The 15914-nt window shown below is 33.9% G+C and overlaps 1 protein-coding gene and 1 pseudogene across 4 annotated transcripts; one reads left to right on the plus strand and one right to left on the minus strand.

Annotated features, from left to right (window-relative positions):
- Positions 1-1160: 1160 nt before the first annotated feature.
- Positions 1161-4485, plus strand: LOC133796125 (CDP-diacylglycerol--serine O-phosphatidyltransferase 1-like; annotated as a pseudogene).
- A 1213-nt stretch (positions 4486-5698) lies between these two features.
- Positions 5699-13633, minus strand: LOC133798525 (diacylglycerol kinase 3-like). Of its 4 annotated transcripts, none has more exons than XM_062236849.1 (11): positions 13202-13632; positions 12193-12394; positions 11974-12055; positions 11498-11722; positions 8131-8206; positions 7883-7965; positions 7634-7704; positions 7247-7324; positions 6988-7075; positions 6536-6652; positions 5699-5907 (listed from the first exon to the last, which is right to left on the minus strand). In XM_062236849.1, exons 6-11 carry the CDS (start codon positions 7961-7963, stop codon positions 5899-5901), a joined length of 444 nt encoding a protein of 147 aa, XP_062092833.1. In that variant the 5' UTR covers positions 7964-7965; positions 8131-8206; positions 11498-11722; positions 11974-12055; positions 12193-12394; positions 13202-13632; the 3' UTR covers positions 5699-5898. The 4 variants fall into 4 exon arrangements, with proteins under 4 accessions (XP_062092833.1, XP_062092831.1, XP_062092832.1 ...); XM_062236847.1 differs by having other exon boundaries at positions 11498-11753; XM_062236848.1 differs by having other exon boundaries at positions 11498-11711; positions 13202-13631.
- Between the last annotated feature and the right edge of the window lie 2281 nt (positions 13634-15914).

Consider the following 15914-nt stretch of genomic DNA (forward strand, 5'->3'; position numbering starts at 1 on the left):
AATCTTCTCTAAAGACGATGCCCAACACGTATAATTCCTGCACTCTGACCCGCTGGTCGTGGACGTGCAAATTGCCAACATGATGGTGAAGAGGGTGTTGGTTGACACAGGAAGCTCGGTCAACATCCTTTACAAGTATTTACTAGAGAGAATGAAGCTATCCATCAAGGACCTGGAGCCATGCAACCAAACCATCTATGGTTTTTCCGGCGAAGAGCTCAACCCAACTGGGTCGATTAGGCTTCCAGTTACAGCAGGTACTGCACCTGCTAACAGGACATTACTCACTACTTTCATAGTAGTTGATTGTCCTTCGGCATACAATGCTGTAATTGGGAGGCCAATTTTGGTCGACCTACGAGTCGTCACTTCAATATGGCACCTTGCCATGAAATTCCCAACAGACGCAAGGGTAGGATGCATATTGGGAAATCAGCGGGAGGCAAGGGAGTGCTACAATGCCTCGATGACCAAGGCAAAGAAAGGTGTGTCGAGAGATGTTCCCGAAAAAGAGTTGCAAATGGCCATTGATGCTTAGGCCTAGGCAGGTGGCAATGTCACCAAATAGGTTGTTCCCCAAAGTGAGGATAGAGATTTGGATCCTCACTTTGGGGATTTTGAGGAAGAAATAGGACCCATCGAGGACCTTGAAGAGGTCCAAATCGATGAAGAAAATCTGACCAGGGTTGTGAAAGTCGGTAAAAACTTAAAGACAACAACAAAACAAGCACTAGTGGAATTTTTAAGGAGGAACCAGGGAGTCTTCACCTGGTCACACAAAGACATGGTCGGAATAGACCCTACAGTCATTAGCCATGTCCTAAACATCGATAAGAGTTTTCCACTGGTGCAACAGAAAAGAAGGCTACTCGACAAAGATAGATCAAAGGCCTTAAAAGAAGAAGTTGAGAAGCTAAAGGAGAATGGGTTCATCAGGGTGGCGTTTTATCTATCGTGGGTCTCTAATCCCGTGCTAGTTCCCAAGCCGAATTGCAAATGGCGAACATGTGTGGATTTCACAGACCTCAATAAAGCCTGCCCCAAGGATTGTTTCCCACTCCCTAGGATCGACCAACTGGTCGATGCCACTTCAGGGCATGGGATTCTCTCTTTTATGGATGCATGCTCCAGATATAATCAGATTAGTATGCATCCCCCTGATGAGGATCACACTAGCTTTCGGACTGATACAGAGCTTTACTGTTACAAAGTAATGCCCTAGCTTTCGAAAAATGCTGGTGCGACTTACCAACGACTAGTCAACCACATGTTTAAGGAGCTGATCGACATAAACATGGAGGTCTATGTCGACGACAAGTTGGTAAAGTCAAAGAAGGAAAAATGGCATATAGAGGATTTGCAGGAGTGCTTCAACGTCTTGAACAAATATCAGATGAAGCGGAATCACCTTAAATGCTCCTTCGGAGTAGGATCAGGGAAGTTCCTGGGATTTATAGTTAACTCGAGAGGAATTGAAGCCAATCCCGAGAAAATCAAAGCCCTAGTCGATATGAAATCACCAACAAAGATTAAGGATGTTCAAAGTGTTAGGAGTGTGTCCTAAAAGCATGTAAAAGACATTTGTTATTTCTGTGAATAAATAGATACACTGGTTTATTATATTTAGATTGTTAAATTATTGTTTGAATAATTTTGTAAATATCAGAAAAATTCCATATTCATTATTGAGGATATGATCTTGTATTAGTACAAGAGAATTAAGATCACATGAATGAATAAAAATAGTCAACAACAACAAATTAAAGTTATAGAATTCTTTAATTGGAGTTGTAAGTACGGTTTACTGAGTATCATAATGATACAAATAATCTAGATTCATATTATTGATGTGGTAAGACATCTCGGTAAATGTGCTTTATATAATATGATTATATATGACATGGATAGATATGAATTAAAGTCTTTATCCAAAAACCAGTTAACAACAAAGACTTGTAATTCATATCATAACTGATGATCATTTATAGATTAACCTAAATCCTGAGTGTTCATGAACTCACTACACCAAATACCTCTTTCTATAATACATAATTGTAAGCTAATTGGAAAAGTATTATAATAGGTAAAGTTAGAAAGCGGTAAAGTTAAATGGAGGGAAAAAAATGGTTGGATAAAATTAAAAGGGAGGGAAAAAATGGCATATGTAAAAGCAATTTTTTTAGCAAATGTAAAAGGCAAAGGCTCCGAAAGCTCCTCCGCACCAATTTTCTCTGATTCCTCTTCTGCTCCGCCGCAAGAGCTACTCCGATTGTCCCTCAGGCGTGGACTAAGGCTCGACGACTATGGGACATAGGCAGGGACAAAAGGTTGGCGATGATGGGATGCAGACGGTGCTTTGGTGGTGAGGGCTAGATCGGTGCAGGTGGTGGTCGACTGTGTCTTGTGCAAGGTCGGGGACAGACGGGGACTGAAGGGTGACGAATGGGTAAGATTTTTTCTCACCTGTTTTTTTTTCGCAAAAGAATTAGCATAAAACATGTGAACTCTTTTATGTCTGGTGTATGCTAGAGTTTCAAGGGGTACTCAGTTGAATCCTGTATGTTGTTTTCTGACATAAATTCACACAAGATTCTGATTAGACCGCATCCAGCAATTTGGCGCTTAGTTCATGGCATGGCTGTTGTTTACCTTGTTGCTCTCACATTTTTGCTTTTTCAGGTCAGCTCTTCTCTTTCATATCTGTATAGTGATCTTTTTTTCCAAAAAATAAAAATTTGTGGAGAAGCATTCTTTTGATTCACTCTAGAGTCATCTACTTCAGATTCTTTTCACATTTTTTTGAGCCTTTTGAAGTTATTCATTTATCTATGATTTTGTTTTTTTATTTATATCTTATGGTAACAACTTTACATTTTCTCTCTTTCTAGAAGCGAGATGATGCTCGACAGTTTATGAAGTTTCTCCATCCGGATCTTGGTGTTGGTAATGCAGTTTAAGCTTGCAAAATTTAACTTTGCATATTATTTATGCAAATTCTTTTATTTTTCATCAGTTGAATGAGAAGCTTATGCTGATTGTTTATACTTTGTAATTACGTGTAGAACTTCCTGAAAGATCTTATGGAGCTGACTGCTGCATATATCTTCCTAAAAATCCTACAAGCAGGTTTAAGAATGTTTATGTATGATTTCTTCTTCAATAATCTGTTTACTTATGATATTCTCTGATCATATCCTCTTGGTGTATTGTGTACGTCTTCTATGTTGCAGTTAAGCAGACTTCTGACTTCTCTATGTTTATAATATTTTAATTTCTATAGGAAACACTTTTTGATGAATTCGTTTTAGCTCATATTATTGGATGGTGGGGGTAAAGCTATATTGCTTCGTAATCAACCTCTTCTTTGGGTGCAATCAATTGGATTTGAGATGATGGAGGTTAGTTCTTTGACAAATATAATATGTTTTATTGTGTGCCTTTCATAGTTTATTTAAATTGGTTCTGCTTTCTCCTTCTTTGAGCAGAGATCAAATGTCTTTTATGTTTCCGACAAGTGTGTTTTGAGTGCTTTGGTGGTTATGGCTGTATATTAAAGCTTATCTTCGCATTTTCAGCTTACCTTCCGTCACATGCTACCAAATTTTAATGAATTCTGGTGGGACAGTATTGTTCTTGATATTTTGATCTACAACTGGTTTGGTGAGAACTCAATTTATTAACAATTTCTGCTTATATTCAATTATTTCTTCTACAATATTAAGCAGATTGTGGCTATAATTTTTCATTGTATGCTATATGAGCTTTCTGTGCAAATTATGACAAGTTTCTTTTGGTGTGTATGCTGCAGGTATCTGGGCAGGAATGCATACTATTAGGTACTTTGATGGAAAAACGTACAAGTGGGTTGGGATAAGCCGTCAGCCTAATATTATTGGAAAAGTATGCTCTAAGTTTGGTATTTTAGTTTTGAATATTTAATGGAGAGTTAATATTATTGGAAAAGTATGCTCTGATTTTGGTGTTTTAGTTTTGAATATTTAATGGAGAGTTAATATTATTGGAAAAGTATGCTCTGATTTGGGTGTTTTAGTTTTGAATATTTAATGGAGAGTTACTAAGTTGTAGCAAGAAGTTAAAAATTGGATCATATTGTTTGGAGTAGAAATACATGTGTTTTAGTGTTTTTTTTTTCATGTAAATAGAAAATCATGGATTCCCTGTAATTTTTAGCTTAAGAAATTTGCTTGTCATGTCTCATTTTCTGTTTCTTGTGAACCTTTGTTATTGACACCGAGTTAGATGCATTTTTTACTGACTCAGGTCAAAAGAACACTAGAACAATTTACACTAGCTCAGTGGGACAAAGATGAGTGGCATCCCTTGCTTGGTCCATGGCGTTTCATTCAAGTTGTTAGTCTTTGTATCATCTTCCTCACAGTAGAGCTCAACACCTTTTTTCTGAAGTTCTGTATGTGGATTCCTCCTCGAAACCCCGTTATTGTGTATAGGTTGATATTGTGGTGGCTAACAGATTACCAGTCTCTGCTGTAAGGAAGGTGAAGATGTATGGCATTTAGAGATTAGTGCTGGGGGTTTAGTTAGTGCTCTTCTGGGTATGCAATTCCTACTCTTCATTTTTTAAGATTGTTTGGTCTATTTATATTTATACTAAGATTGTTCTCTTGATGATATTATTGCGTGTTTAACAAAATAGTTCCTCGTATTAATAGTTTTTTGTTACTTTTTTTACCTGATGATTTGGTTTTTTTCTTTGTAAACTTGTTATTCACTTGTACTGTATGGTTGTGTTAAAGGCGTGAAGGAGTTTGAGGCAAGGTGGATTGGTTGGGCTAGTGTAAATGTGCCTGAAACAGTTGGACAGAATGCAGTGCTAAAATTTTCAGTGTCCCATTGGTATAGATTCAGATCGCTTTATACGTGCACTGGAGCTTCCTCAAGTCTAGGAACACATTAGAGAACTTAAAGAAAGATTTGCTGGGCGGAAGGTAAATAATATATTTTTAGAATAAAAGTATGCCATGCATACACTCAACTTCCACAACATAATGGGAACATGTATTAATTCTTAAGCATAATTTATCTCACTGTCTAGTTTCCTATGACATGAAGTTTTAGGATAGTTGGTCGCTTGATATGCTTTGAGACCTTGTTTATGATAGTAACATGTGCAAGTTATCACGGTCTACACTACAAGAAAAAATGCTTTTAATAACACCAAAAATGTGTTATCAAAACCTACGATAACACTTTCTGATGTGTTAAGACAGACTATGTTATCGTAGGTCAGGGTACTTTACATAACACTTTATCAGTGTTATACAAATGTGTTATTGTACTGTCAACGATAACACAATTTTTGTGTTATTTTAATATATAGATAAGTGTTTAATTATGTTATTTATAGTCGATTATATAACACTTTTTTTGTGTTATACTACACTTTAGTATAACACTTTTTTTTGTGTTATACTATACTTTAGTATAACACTTTTTTTGTGTTATACTACACTTTAGTATAACACTTTTTTTTGTGTTATACTACACTTTAGTATAACACTTTTTTTGTGTTATACTACACTTTAGTATAACACATTATTTGTATAACACATGTGTTATATTAGCTTAGAGAAACATAATCTTTTTTTACTTACACAAAACTAGAAAAACAAATATGAAAGTTGAAGCCAAATAAGATAACATAAATAGAATTTTATTAATTACTCAAATGTAATTACAATATTTAGTCTACTAGTCTAAGCTTAAGAAATCATACTAAAACATAATTTATGCCCAATTCTGATTCCTTTATCACTAAATACAAAACAAGAAATGTATACAAAAATTAGTGAAATACATTCTTCCATTCTAAAGGCCTCAACTACAAATGTTGTCAAGAATTGTTCCAAAGAAATCATCTCAATATACCTGCACATTGTAAAAAAAAATCATTTTATTATTAAGAACATAAGACTTAAGACTACAAGACAGAGCAGTGTGCAGCATATTTACGACTACAAGACCAATTAGACTTTTAAAGTCAAAAGACTAAATGTCCTTTTCAATAATATTGAAAATGAACCAAGCAAGAAAGAGAAAAAAATTATTTAAAAAAATTTGCAATCATTTTCGCACTTGTTTGTTAATTTCCATTAATAAATACTTGGCTCAAGAGCCAGCAACAGGCTACTATTCCAACCATATCCTTAACCCTTAAATGACAGGAGTACAAGACTAACAAACTAGATCAATGCAATCATTTATGGTTCACCATCTAAATTCTTTTCCAGACAACAGTTTTTCAAAGAAGAAACCAGGATAACACTCAGAAGCATATCAATAAAGTTTGTACATTTATCAAGATCTCCGAAAAATAGATGCCCCTACTAAATACCCAGCAGAAATTTTATACATATATGATAATTCAACAAGTCTTTGGATTCTAACACTGAACTCACTTTGATTGCATGAAATAAAACGGTGCAGGTGCACTTTCTACGCAGAGTTATAACAAATATGATAGAATGAATATAAGATAAAAAATAAAGAGCAGTACCTGAGCAATGTGCTTGGCAGAGATGAGTTCGACCATAACAAATGATGCATGCCATCCGTGCTTAAGGCCAAAAATTTCTAGAAGACCATCATCAGCATGGGCCTCAACAAACTTTTTCTGTGAGAACAATAAATGTCAAGATAAGCATTATTGACCTGAAACTTAAGTCCCTTCAATAACAGGGGATGTTATCATCATGTAAAGTCTGAATGGATCATATGGTACATGAGATCAAATATGGTAAGGGGAAAATTATGATGAGTGAGGTGAAAGTGTGAAACACAATTACTCCACAGTACTTGAGTATTATTGATGAATCAGGGAAAAACAATAACTTCGTAAGTACTCGAGTATTTTCATGCTCACATTTGCATAACCAACATACAACATAGAAGAACATAGAGCTAACAAACCCAATGAAAATTAACATTATCTCGAGGAGAGATATATACCTTTTCCAAATAATCTGGCTTCAGATTACCCCAGGGATGTCGTCCACTTCCATAGTTATGAAGATTTAAAGCAACAATAGCTCTTACACTAGAGGAACACATAAGTACAAAATGAGATTTATAGAATAAGAATATCAATGAAAAATGTATAAATGATGATAATACTTAGCGACAGAGATGGTACTTATCTAAGAAGAATAAGAAGAAACACATTGCCAGATAAAATTATATTGCAAATAAAACAAACTCACAAAAGTACCTTGACGGAACAGTAATTTGCTCCCATTCTGAGCAATTGACCTTTTTGACATGCAACCTTAAAATATTTGTTAGTCCCCTGAGCCAAAAAAGTATTAAGATGTGTAAGCAAATACAGATTATGATCAAGGCAGAATATTGTTACTCTTAATGACTACAGCTCCGAACAAATTATCAACCACAACAGGAGAGAATCATTTAAAAATATGCTTTGTTCTTTCACCCTTTGAGCCCCAGTAATTTTAGAAGGAGAAAAGCACAAGAGAATAAAATTAAATCAAAGTGGAATCCTACTTGCTGATAAATTATTTCCATCAACAAACAACAAATCATAAAGCAGAACAACCCTCTTAACAAAACAAACTACTTAAACTTAAAGATATTTCACCTTAATCGTGGATCACCTGTACAAGGTGTAAAGAACCAACCTTGATCGCAACTATAACCAGAATAGATCAGCTGCGACAATCAATTAGAAGAGTTTAGCTGGTAAAATAAATAAGCACTGTGCCTTTTTTCCAGCAGGGTACATTTACATCAAGATACAAATATCCAAATAACAATTTCAGTTCTAAAAAATCATTGGTAATAGTCCGTAATCACAAGACTTTTCACATAATAAGATAACAAACCAGACCTTATTAGAAATTGGTCCTTGTGCCAGGTAAGGTTTCTCATTACGTAAATGATGAAAGCCGTAAGCCACCTGAGCATCCATTCCTGTAATATAGATCCAAAAAATAAGGAGGCTTATGTAGAATGATAAAAAATACAGCCCTGGTCTGCTTCATATAAAACTAAGAGGGAGCGAACCACACACACACACATATACTAATACAGAATAATTATCAGCTCTTAGACAAGTCAAAAATCACACAAACATACCTATGCTAAAGTAATTATAAAATACTCCTTCATAACAAGTCTTTTTCTCAGGCAACTCCCCTTCAATCTCCAACCCCTGCATTTAAATACATTTCACCTATTTAGGTGAATTTGTTCACATGAAAATAAATAAATTTAATACTTCACATTTTACAAAGACTAACACAAAACATATTCTAAGTTTAATATGCAGCACATCAAAGATTTCAAAACAAAGTTCATTTTCTTACAAGCAATTAAAAAAATAGCTTTAAAAAAAGTTAAATTTTCCATGTTTATATTGTTTTATATATCTTGATGATTAGAATAAATCTCTCTAGATACAAACACTAGAATGAAAACAGGAAAAAAAAAACAATTAATTACATCAAAACTTCAAAAATCCCATCAACTAGCCTCTACAATTTTATTTTTCTGCATGAATTATAAGATTCAAAAGAATGATGCACAAGAAATTGCCTAATGTCACATCTAGCTTTATACACAATCCAGAGCAGAGCAATAGATTATATGCTATAATGCTATATAGTCCACCTTCTCATTCACCAAAACCACCATAAATGCACTTCCAACAGATAATTTATTCTATCCTTTAGAGAACAACAATAATAATAGGAGTAACGACACGTTGACACAAAATATGCAGCAAATGGCCTTTGGAGGCTTATAATGAATGTTGATAATGGTGGGAGCAGAAAGATAAAACCAAACTGAAGACTCGTGTGTAAAACTATCATCATCAGGCCAAAAAAAAAAGTTCATAATCTAAGAAGCAAAGATGGGCCAAAATAGATATCGACAAAATCAAATCCAATGTAAACAAGAATGCACTGCAAACAGGTTCAAGTTACTTGATACAAAAGCATCAAAGGCATTGCCAAGTAGTGTTCAAAAACATGCATTATAAAACAGATTAATAATAAAGGTAATCTTTAAATAATTCTTCCTCTAATCTATTAACAGGTGATAAAGCAAATAAAGCATTATAAAACAGAGAATAACAAACTTAGATATTCAAAAGCCCTCAGATCTCATAAGCTAATATGGTCATTAACAGTGTACATGAGAATTTTCATTATAAGCCTTAAGAGCACTCACAATAGATTCTGTAAAATAGACTTTTTTTGGTGAAAAAGTAGAGAGAGAGAGAGAGAGAGAGAGAGCAATGTATATGTATGTATGTATGTATGTATAGAGAGAGAGAGAGAGACAAGGAATATAATGCAAAACCATGAAACTGCTTCTGAAAATTAGATTTTCCATCACAGGGCAAATAAGCATGCAAAGAAAGTGAAAACTAACAAAAAAAAATGACAATATCTTCATATTATTACATAAGGCAATAAAATATATATTTTGTAGCTGTAAAAAGAGACCATTTTAATATATAAATGCCCTCAGAGATTAATGCTAGAAATTTCATGAACATTGAAATTTCATTAAGAACCAATCACATCTTCAAGGTTTAAACACCACCACTTCAACCATCACCTTTGGCATTCACCACCACCAACAGCAAACACAGATCATCATCACCACAACCAACATGAGAAAATAGTAATAAATAAATAAATAAAATAAAATAATGGATCATGGTGAGTACCAAAGATGGTGAGAGCAGAAAAGATGGAGGCTCAAAATGAAATCAATGCACATATCAATACAAAAATAAAAGTTTTCATCATCAGGCACAAAGTAATGTAGAAACAAACTAAAGAACCGTGGAAAAAAAAGGAAAGTAATCATCAGGCCAAGGCATTGTTTCCAACATTGAGTTTCTCCATCACAGGGCAAAGGATACTACCATTTGTAAAACCCACTAACATTAAAAAGGAAAATACAGTAAAATTAACTTTACAGCTTACAAATAAAAAATCAGTACATAAGTTATATTGCGCTAAGTATTTATGTAAGAACATCCATTATGCCACGTGCATTCTGAATTTCCGACAAGCTAACAAAAGAACTTCTATTTAACCAATAAATTCATGTACAACATAGGTGATAGATTAATGCAAATATCGGCCCTTTAAAAGTATAACACTTGATTGACAAAACATTCAGTTTTCCCTTAGTTATTATACATATGGACTACATCTCAAAATAAAGCTCAAGAACCTTCCCTACAAGGACAAAATTTAGCAGATAAATCATCTGATTGTTTAAAATTCTAGGATGCAGTAAAATATTAGAGTAATAGACTACTGCAGTGTCTTGTCATGCAGTTGTAAGTATAATAAATATTTTAAACCATTCATTCATAACAACTATGAACAAGTGCAACAAGAAAAAGAGCGAGAGAAACTGCTGCAATAATGAATAAAATATTCCATAAAATATACTTAAGATATCTCTGCCATCTTTTGCTTAAATAAACCCATTATTTTTTTTCTTCAGATTTCACTCACAATGCAAAACAGGGGCAGCAAGTGGAAAAAGAGAAGAAACTTGCAAATGGCATCATATTATGATATAAACTCTATGAAAATAAGTAAAATTTGTTTTGATAATTCAAACTACCACAAAGCCCTCAACAATTTTAAGAATATCAATAATAAGAAATATGTGTTCATGTATATATATGTGTGAGAGAGAAATAGGGGGGAAAGGATAGAGAAGTTAAACAAAATTTACTTTCAATACTAATCCAACCACAACAGTAATAAAATTATTGAGATTAGCTTATGGGACATAGTAACAATAAAAATGAGATAGTAATTATCATAATATTGTACAAATTAGTAGGGTATTCATAGAAATGAATATAGAAAAATCCAATTCAGTCATAAACCATTTCAAAAAGATAACATTTATATAATTAATAAAAAACTTAACTAGATAGAAAAAATCGGTCATTTCAGAAGCTGGAATAATGGAGTAAGAAAGAGAGTCAAAATTCTTAACACATAATGACAAATTGCCTAAAAATTGTACAGGCCTAAATAAAAAGATGATGATTGCAAACTTGGTATTGAGAAATCTATAAACAGTTCAACTTTGAAATAACAATGTGCTTTGTGAAATCATACTTCATTATTATCTTAAAATGGTCCACATCATTCCAATTACCAAAAGTAAAAAAAAAATCAAGCATTCTCATCTATAGCAACAAAATTCTGATTGATATATTTTAATTCTATTAAAATTTCTGTTATATATATATACACATTTGTATACCATTGAGCATTAATGATATTGATTTGGGTTAAAGAGGAATTTATGCTGCCATTTTATAGAGAAAAAAGCAATTCAAGAACCTGGACTAGTGGCCATCCAAAACAATAGCCAATGAACTCAATTTTGGAAACAAAACTAACATAAACGCTAAAATAAACAACTGAGCTGAGCAAAAGTACCATGAACTCACCTCAATGCACGAAGCCTCATCCGAGCCTCCAATCGATGACGACCCTCCCAATAATTCGGCATCCACTGCTCGAATCCAACATGAATGGTCCGGAGTCCCGACTTGGCGAGGATCGAATCGGTCTCATTGCTAGCTCCACCAGCCTCCACCACGATCCAAATGAGCAGGACAAAGATTAGACAAAAATAGCAGATGGCAGATAAAGACAGCAAACCTGCATGCCAACTGAAAATTGGTGACACATCTCATTTAAGATCTGAAAAAATCCAAGAAAAATAAAAAAAACTTCCAAGTTTCAGATGTCAAATTGCATACATACACAACTAGAAAATAAAATTCAGAGACAATCCCTAACTTTTCCTTTGCAACCATTCATAGTAAACATGAGTTATAACTTATAGACCATCTCTCTAGGCTCTGCAAAATGAGCAATACAGTATGACAGAATTCTTTAGTGTCATTATTGATAATATTACCTCTGGGGGATGGACATATTTATCATAACTATTTGAAAGAATCCATTGATGGTTTCCAGTAAATGCAGCTCGCCCAACTATTCTGAAACCTCAAAAATATATAATTAAATAAATATCAGAAGGCATACACTTCATTACAAATTACAAGGTAGTCACATTAAATAGTTAAAAAACTTAATGGAAGATGGAAAATGCATACCCTTCACCCACTATATTGACCTGATTACTAATCATCATTTTTTTAATAAGTGCCGAGACTTGATCTCCCACTTGACTTCCAAGCTGAGAAGGGCAAGTTTCAGATGACATCAATAGTCTTTCCCACTCTCCAAAAGGTAGCTCAGTACTCCCAGCTCCACAAATGCTTGCAGGTAGAGAAGAATTTGAGGATTCATAGTGATATTCTTCCCATATTAGCAGCCTGTCAACAAGTAAAATTCTTCATCCTTAGGGCATATTAAAAGTTAAAGAAACAGTCCAGTACCAAGAAGCATTAAACAATATTATATATTGATTTCCAAGTACCTAAAGTAGTCTTTTTTTCCCAGTAATTTGAGCATAAAAAATAGTTAAAATTGCATTTTTCAGAAGCCTGGACAAAGACAAAAGGAACTGATTTTTCCATCAAATTAACCGCTAGTGGAAAATATTAAAATTTTCTCCCCCTTGAAACAACAAAGTAAATCTGAATAGAATCAAGCATCGCAGACCGAAATCTGAACCAATAGATTTAGGATATTTAATGAGTCAGGCATAGAGTGGTTAGTGAACCTATAATGAACATGCTTTTTTCACTGGGAATCTAGAAGGAAAAACATAACAAAGAAAGACATAACATTCCAAAAATAGGAAACAACAAAAATCAGATTACGAAACAAAATCTAGAAAACGATAATAGTTAAGACTTTTCACATGTGTATCATATCTTAGAACCAGAAAGATATCACAAACCCTAGTCCCCAAAAACCCTTTAAAGAAAAAGAAATGACCCAACAGATCTACTTTGTTTGGCTTCTAAGAAAACATGGACAAAAACGGAAATAAAAAATGAAAATTTTCTAAAAACATCAATATTTTGCAGTTGATAAACTAACTCAATTGAATCTAACTCACGTGTTGAGCTTCTTTCTACTCATCCAAACCAGGGACAAATATCAGCCAAAGAAAAGTTATAGAACTACTTCTACACCTTTAGTTGAGACCAAATTATTTCTCAACTAAAACTTACTTAGGGTTTTGGCAGCCGATCTTCCAGAACACAGCATAAGACCACTGATTCGAACCGCAAAGAGTCTTGAGCACCTCTTTTAGCAGTTTCCCCATGTCTAACGGAGATTTCAGAGCTCAAATACTGGCTATCTAGTGTAACAAAAACGACGAAACCCACACACGAAAAAAGGAGAGAGAGACAAAGTGAATAAGAAAATAAGCAAGTAATAGCACAGGATAAAGATTATTAGTAGAGGACTAGAATTTTGGGATTTCGGTGAGAGGTAGGGAGAGCTGGGAGTTTGAGGCTATGGGGAAATTTCTGGGAAATTTGGAGAATTTCCTCTCGGAAAGTTTTGAAATTTTTTTAGAGAGGTCTCGGGAAAATTTGGGGTTTGGGTAGGAGATTTACATAGAGTTAAGAGAGAGAATGAGATATGTAGATTTAGAAAATGAGAATAGAAATAATACAATTTGGTACAAATATTTCATTTGCCGCCAATTAATGAATTTGTGCGCCATTTTTTTATGTCCAGCCTAATTAGATGGGTTTAGGATAACACCTTTTTAAAAGAGTTATTCTTAAATGTTGTGGAAAGGGTTATTTGGTGTAGTGCTAGTTTCTTCAACCCACACGTTATGGAAACTTATGATTTGTTTCAGAGTGTTCGTCCTGGATATTCATGTTTGGTTCTTTTACTGTAAAGCTGTTAGATAATTCTTAGTCCTTGCCTTCCTAGTGACACATTTCTATTTATGCTATTGCTACTGCTTGTTGCATGGGTAGAGAGGTGTTTGTAATTCTAATTTTAGTAGATTAATATTTTTTTTCCTCTCTAATTTGTATATTTAATGATATATCTTATGTTTTATATATTAACTATTTCTTATGTGAAATATATGGCATTACAGGTGATGTTAGGTGTAGGTCGCCTTGATATGATCAAAGGGATTCCTCAGAAGATATTGGCCTTCGAAAAATTCCTCGAGGAAAACCCTGATTGGCGTGACAAAGTAGTTTTGTTGCAAATTGCTTTGCCAACTAGAACAAATGTTCCAAAGTGTATACTTCTGTCTAAATTTGCATTGCTTCTTCTTGTGTTTGCCTGATTTGCAAATAGTTTTATTCTTTATGTTTCATGATTTCTTTTTGTTTCCTTGATTAATTCAAGCCCTGGCAGAAGGACTAGCGTCTGTTGCATTTTAGGAATTCTTCTTCTTTAGTAAGGAGAGAAAAACTCATTGGAATGTCTAAATTTAAGTTGAATTCCTTGTGCTAGATCTTTTAGTAGTTTAATGTGTTTCTATGTCTGAATTTGAGCTATAAGCTTTGTGTTTTGAGTTCTAGGTTACTTCTGATTGTAGCTTGGGGTTGATGCAGAATAGTGTTCTATTTTGCCTCTCCATCTTATTATTGTCATTGTTTTAAAATAATTTACTCAGTCAACAACGGTTAAGATATTTTTTTTTTCAGAGTTAAACAACTTACCTTGTTTGAGGAAGTACACTTCAGTTCTAAGTGCATTTGTTTGCTTTGGTGCTAAAATTCAATTAATGCACGGTTTCATATTGCATTTTCACAGATCAAAAACTCACAAGCCAGGTCCATGAAATTGTTGGACGAATTAACGGCAGATTTGGAACATTGATAGCTGTTCCAATACATCACTTGGTTCGTTTATGGCCATCTTAGTCAGTAATTACTATATGAATGGACAATTTATAACTCACTATATTCTTTTTGGGCTATTTGGTATTTGGACAAATGTTTTAAGTGTTGTTGACAGTTGTGTATACTGAATAGTATCTTATCATTGTTAGATTAAGCAATCCCTCTTTTAGACACAATGGTTCTATATTTCAAATGGTATAGGCTTACATGGTATGATTAAAATACGACCTTGAGAGTGTTAAGCTTGGTGTAGATCACATCAGTGACCCATCTATTTGGTATCATGATGAGTAGGTCACATCATTGTGCCCCATGTTTGTTTTTTTCTTGAATTGAACCCAGTTTCTCATGCCAGTGCGTCAACTAAATGTCTAAACATAATAGCTAATACGCTATATGTATTTTCATTCATATGATATTTATACACTCCAATTTTGCTATGATTATTTCTCACATGTTAGATGTAACTTTCTAGTTCCTAAGGAGTAACGACTGTGTACTCTTTCTGATCCTATATTTCTTTCTTTACAGGACCGCTCTCTTGATTTCCATGCTTTATGTGCTCTATATGCTGTCACAGGTACAATTTTTTGTTCTCCTTTTTAATCTACTCTCGATTTATTTTTACTCCGCAATGATGCATTCCAATTTTCTTACTTAATTTATTTCTGCGCATACCTTTTTTCTCTTGATTTCCTTATTGTAAATTTACTTGCCCCCCTCTCTTTCCCTACTTCCTTTGGGGTTTGAAAAAGCTATCTTAAAAGTCATCTTTTACATCATATTAGCTATCTGTTTCTTTGGATATAAAAAATATCTCTGAATATTGTTGCTAAGAAACTCTGAGAATGAAAGATAGAGTGCTATTATGTAACGCCCTGGATAGCCAAGACCGTTACACTGTGTGTTTATAAGGTGCCAGACTTGCTAATCAAGTTATTTACGTAAAATCGTGTTACTGAAACAGTAGAGGAACTAGGGTTAAAAGTGTTTTGGTCTCAAAAGTTATATTTTCATTACTAAGCATTGTTTATTTACATGGGATCCCAAAAATGACAGT

This window comes from Humulus lupulus, chromosome 8 (assembly GCF_963169125.1).
Source record: "Humulus lupulus chromosome 8, drHumLupu1.1, whole genome shotgun sequence".
Lineage (NCBI taxonomy): Eukaryota > Viridiplantae > Streptophyta > Magnoliopsida > Rosales > Cannabaceae > Humulus > Humulus lupulus.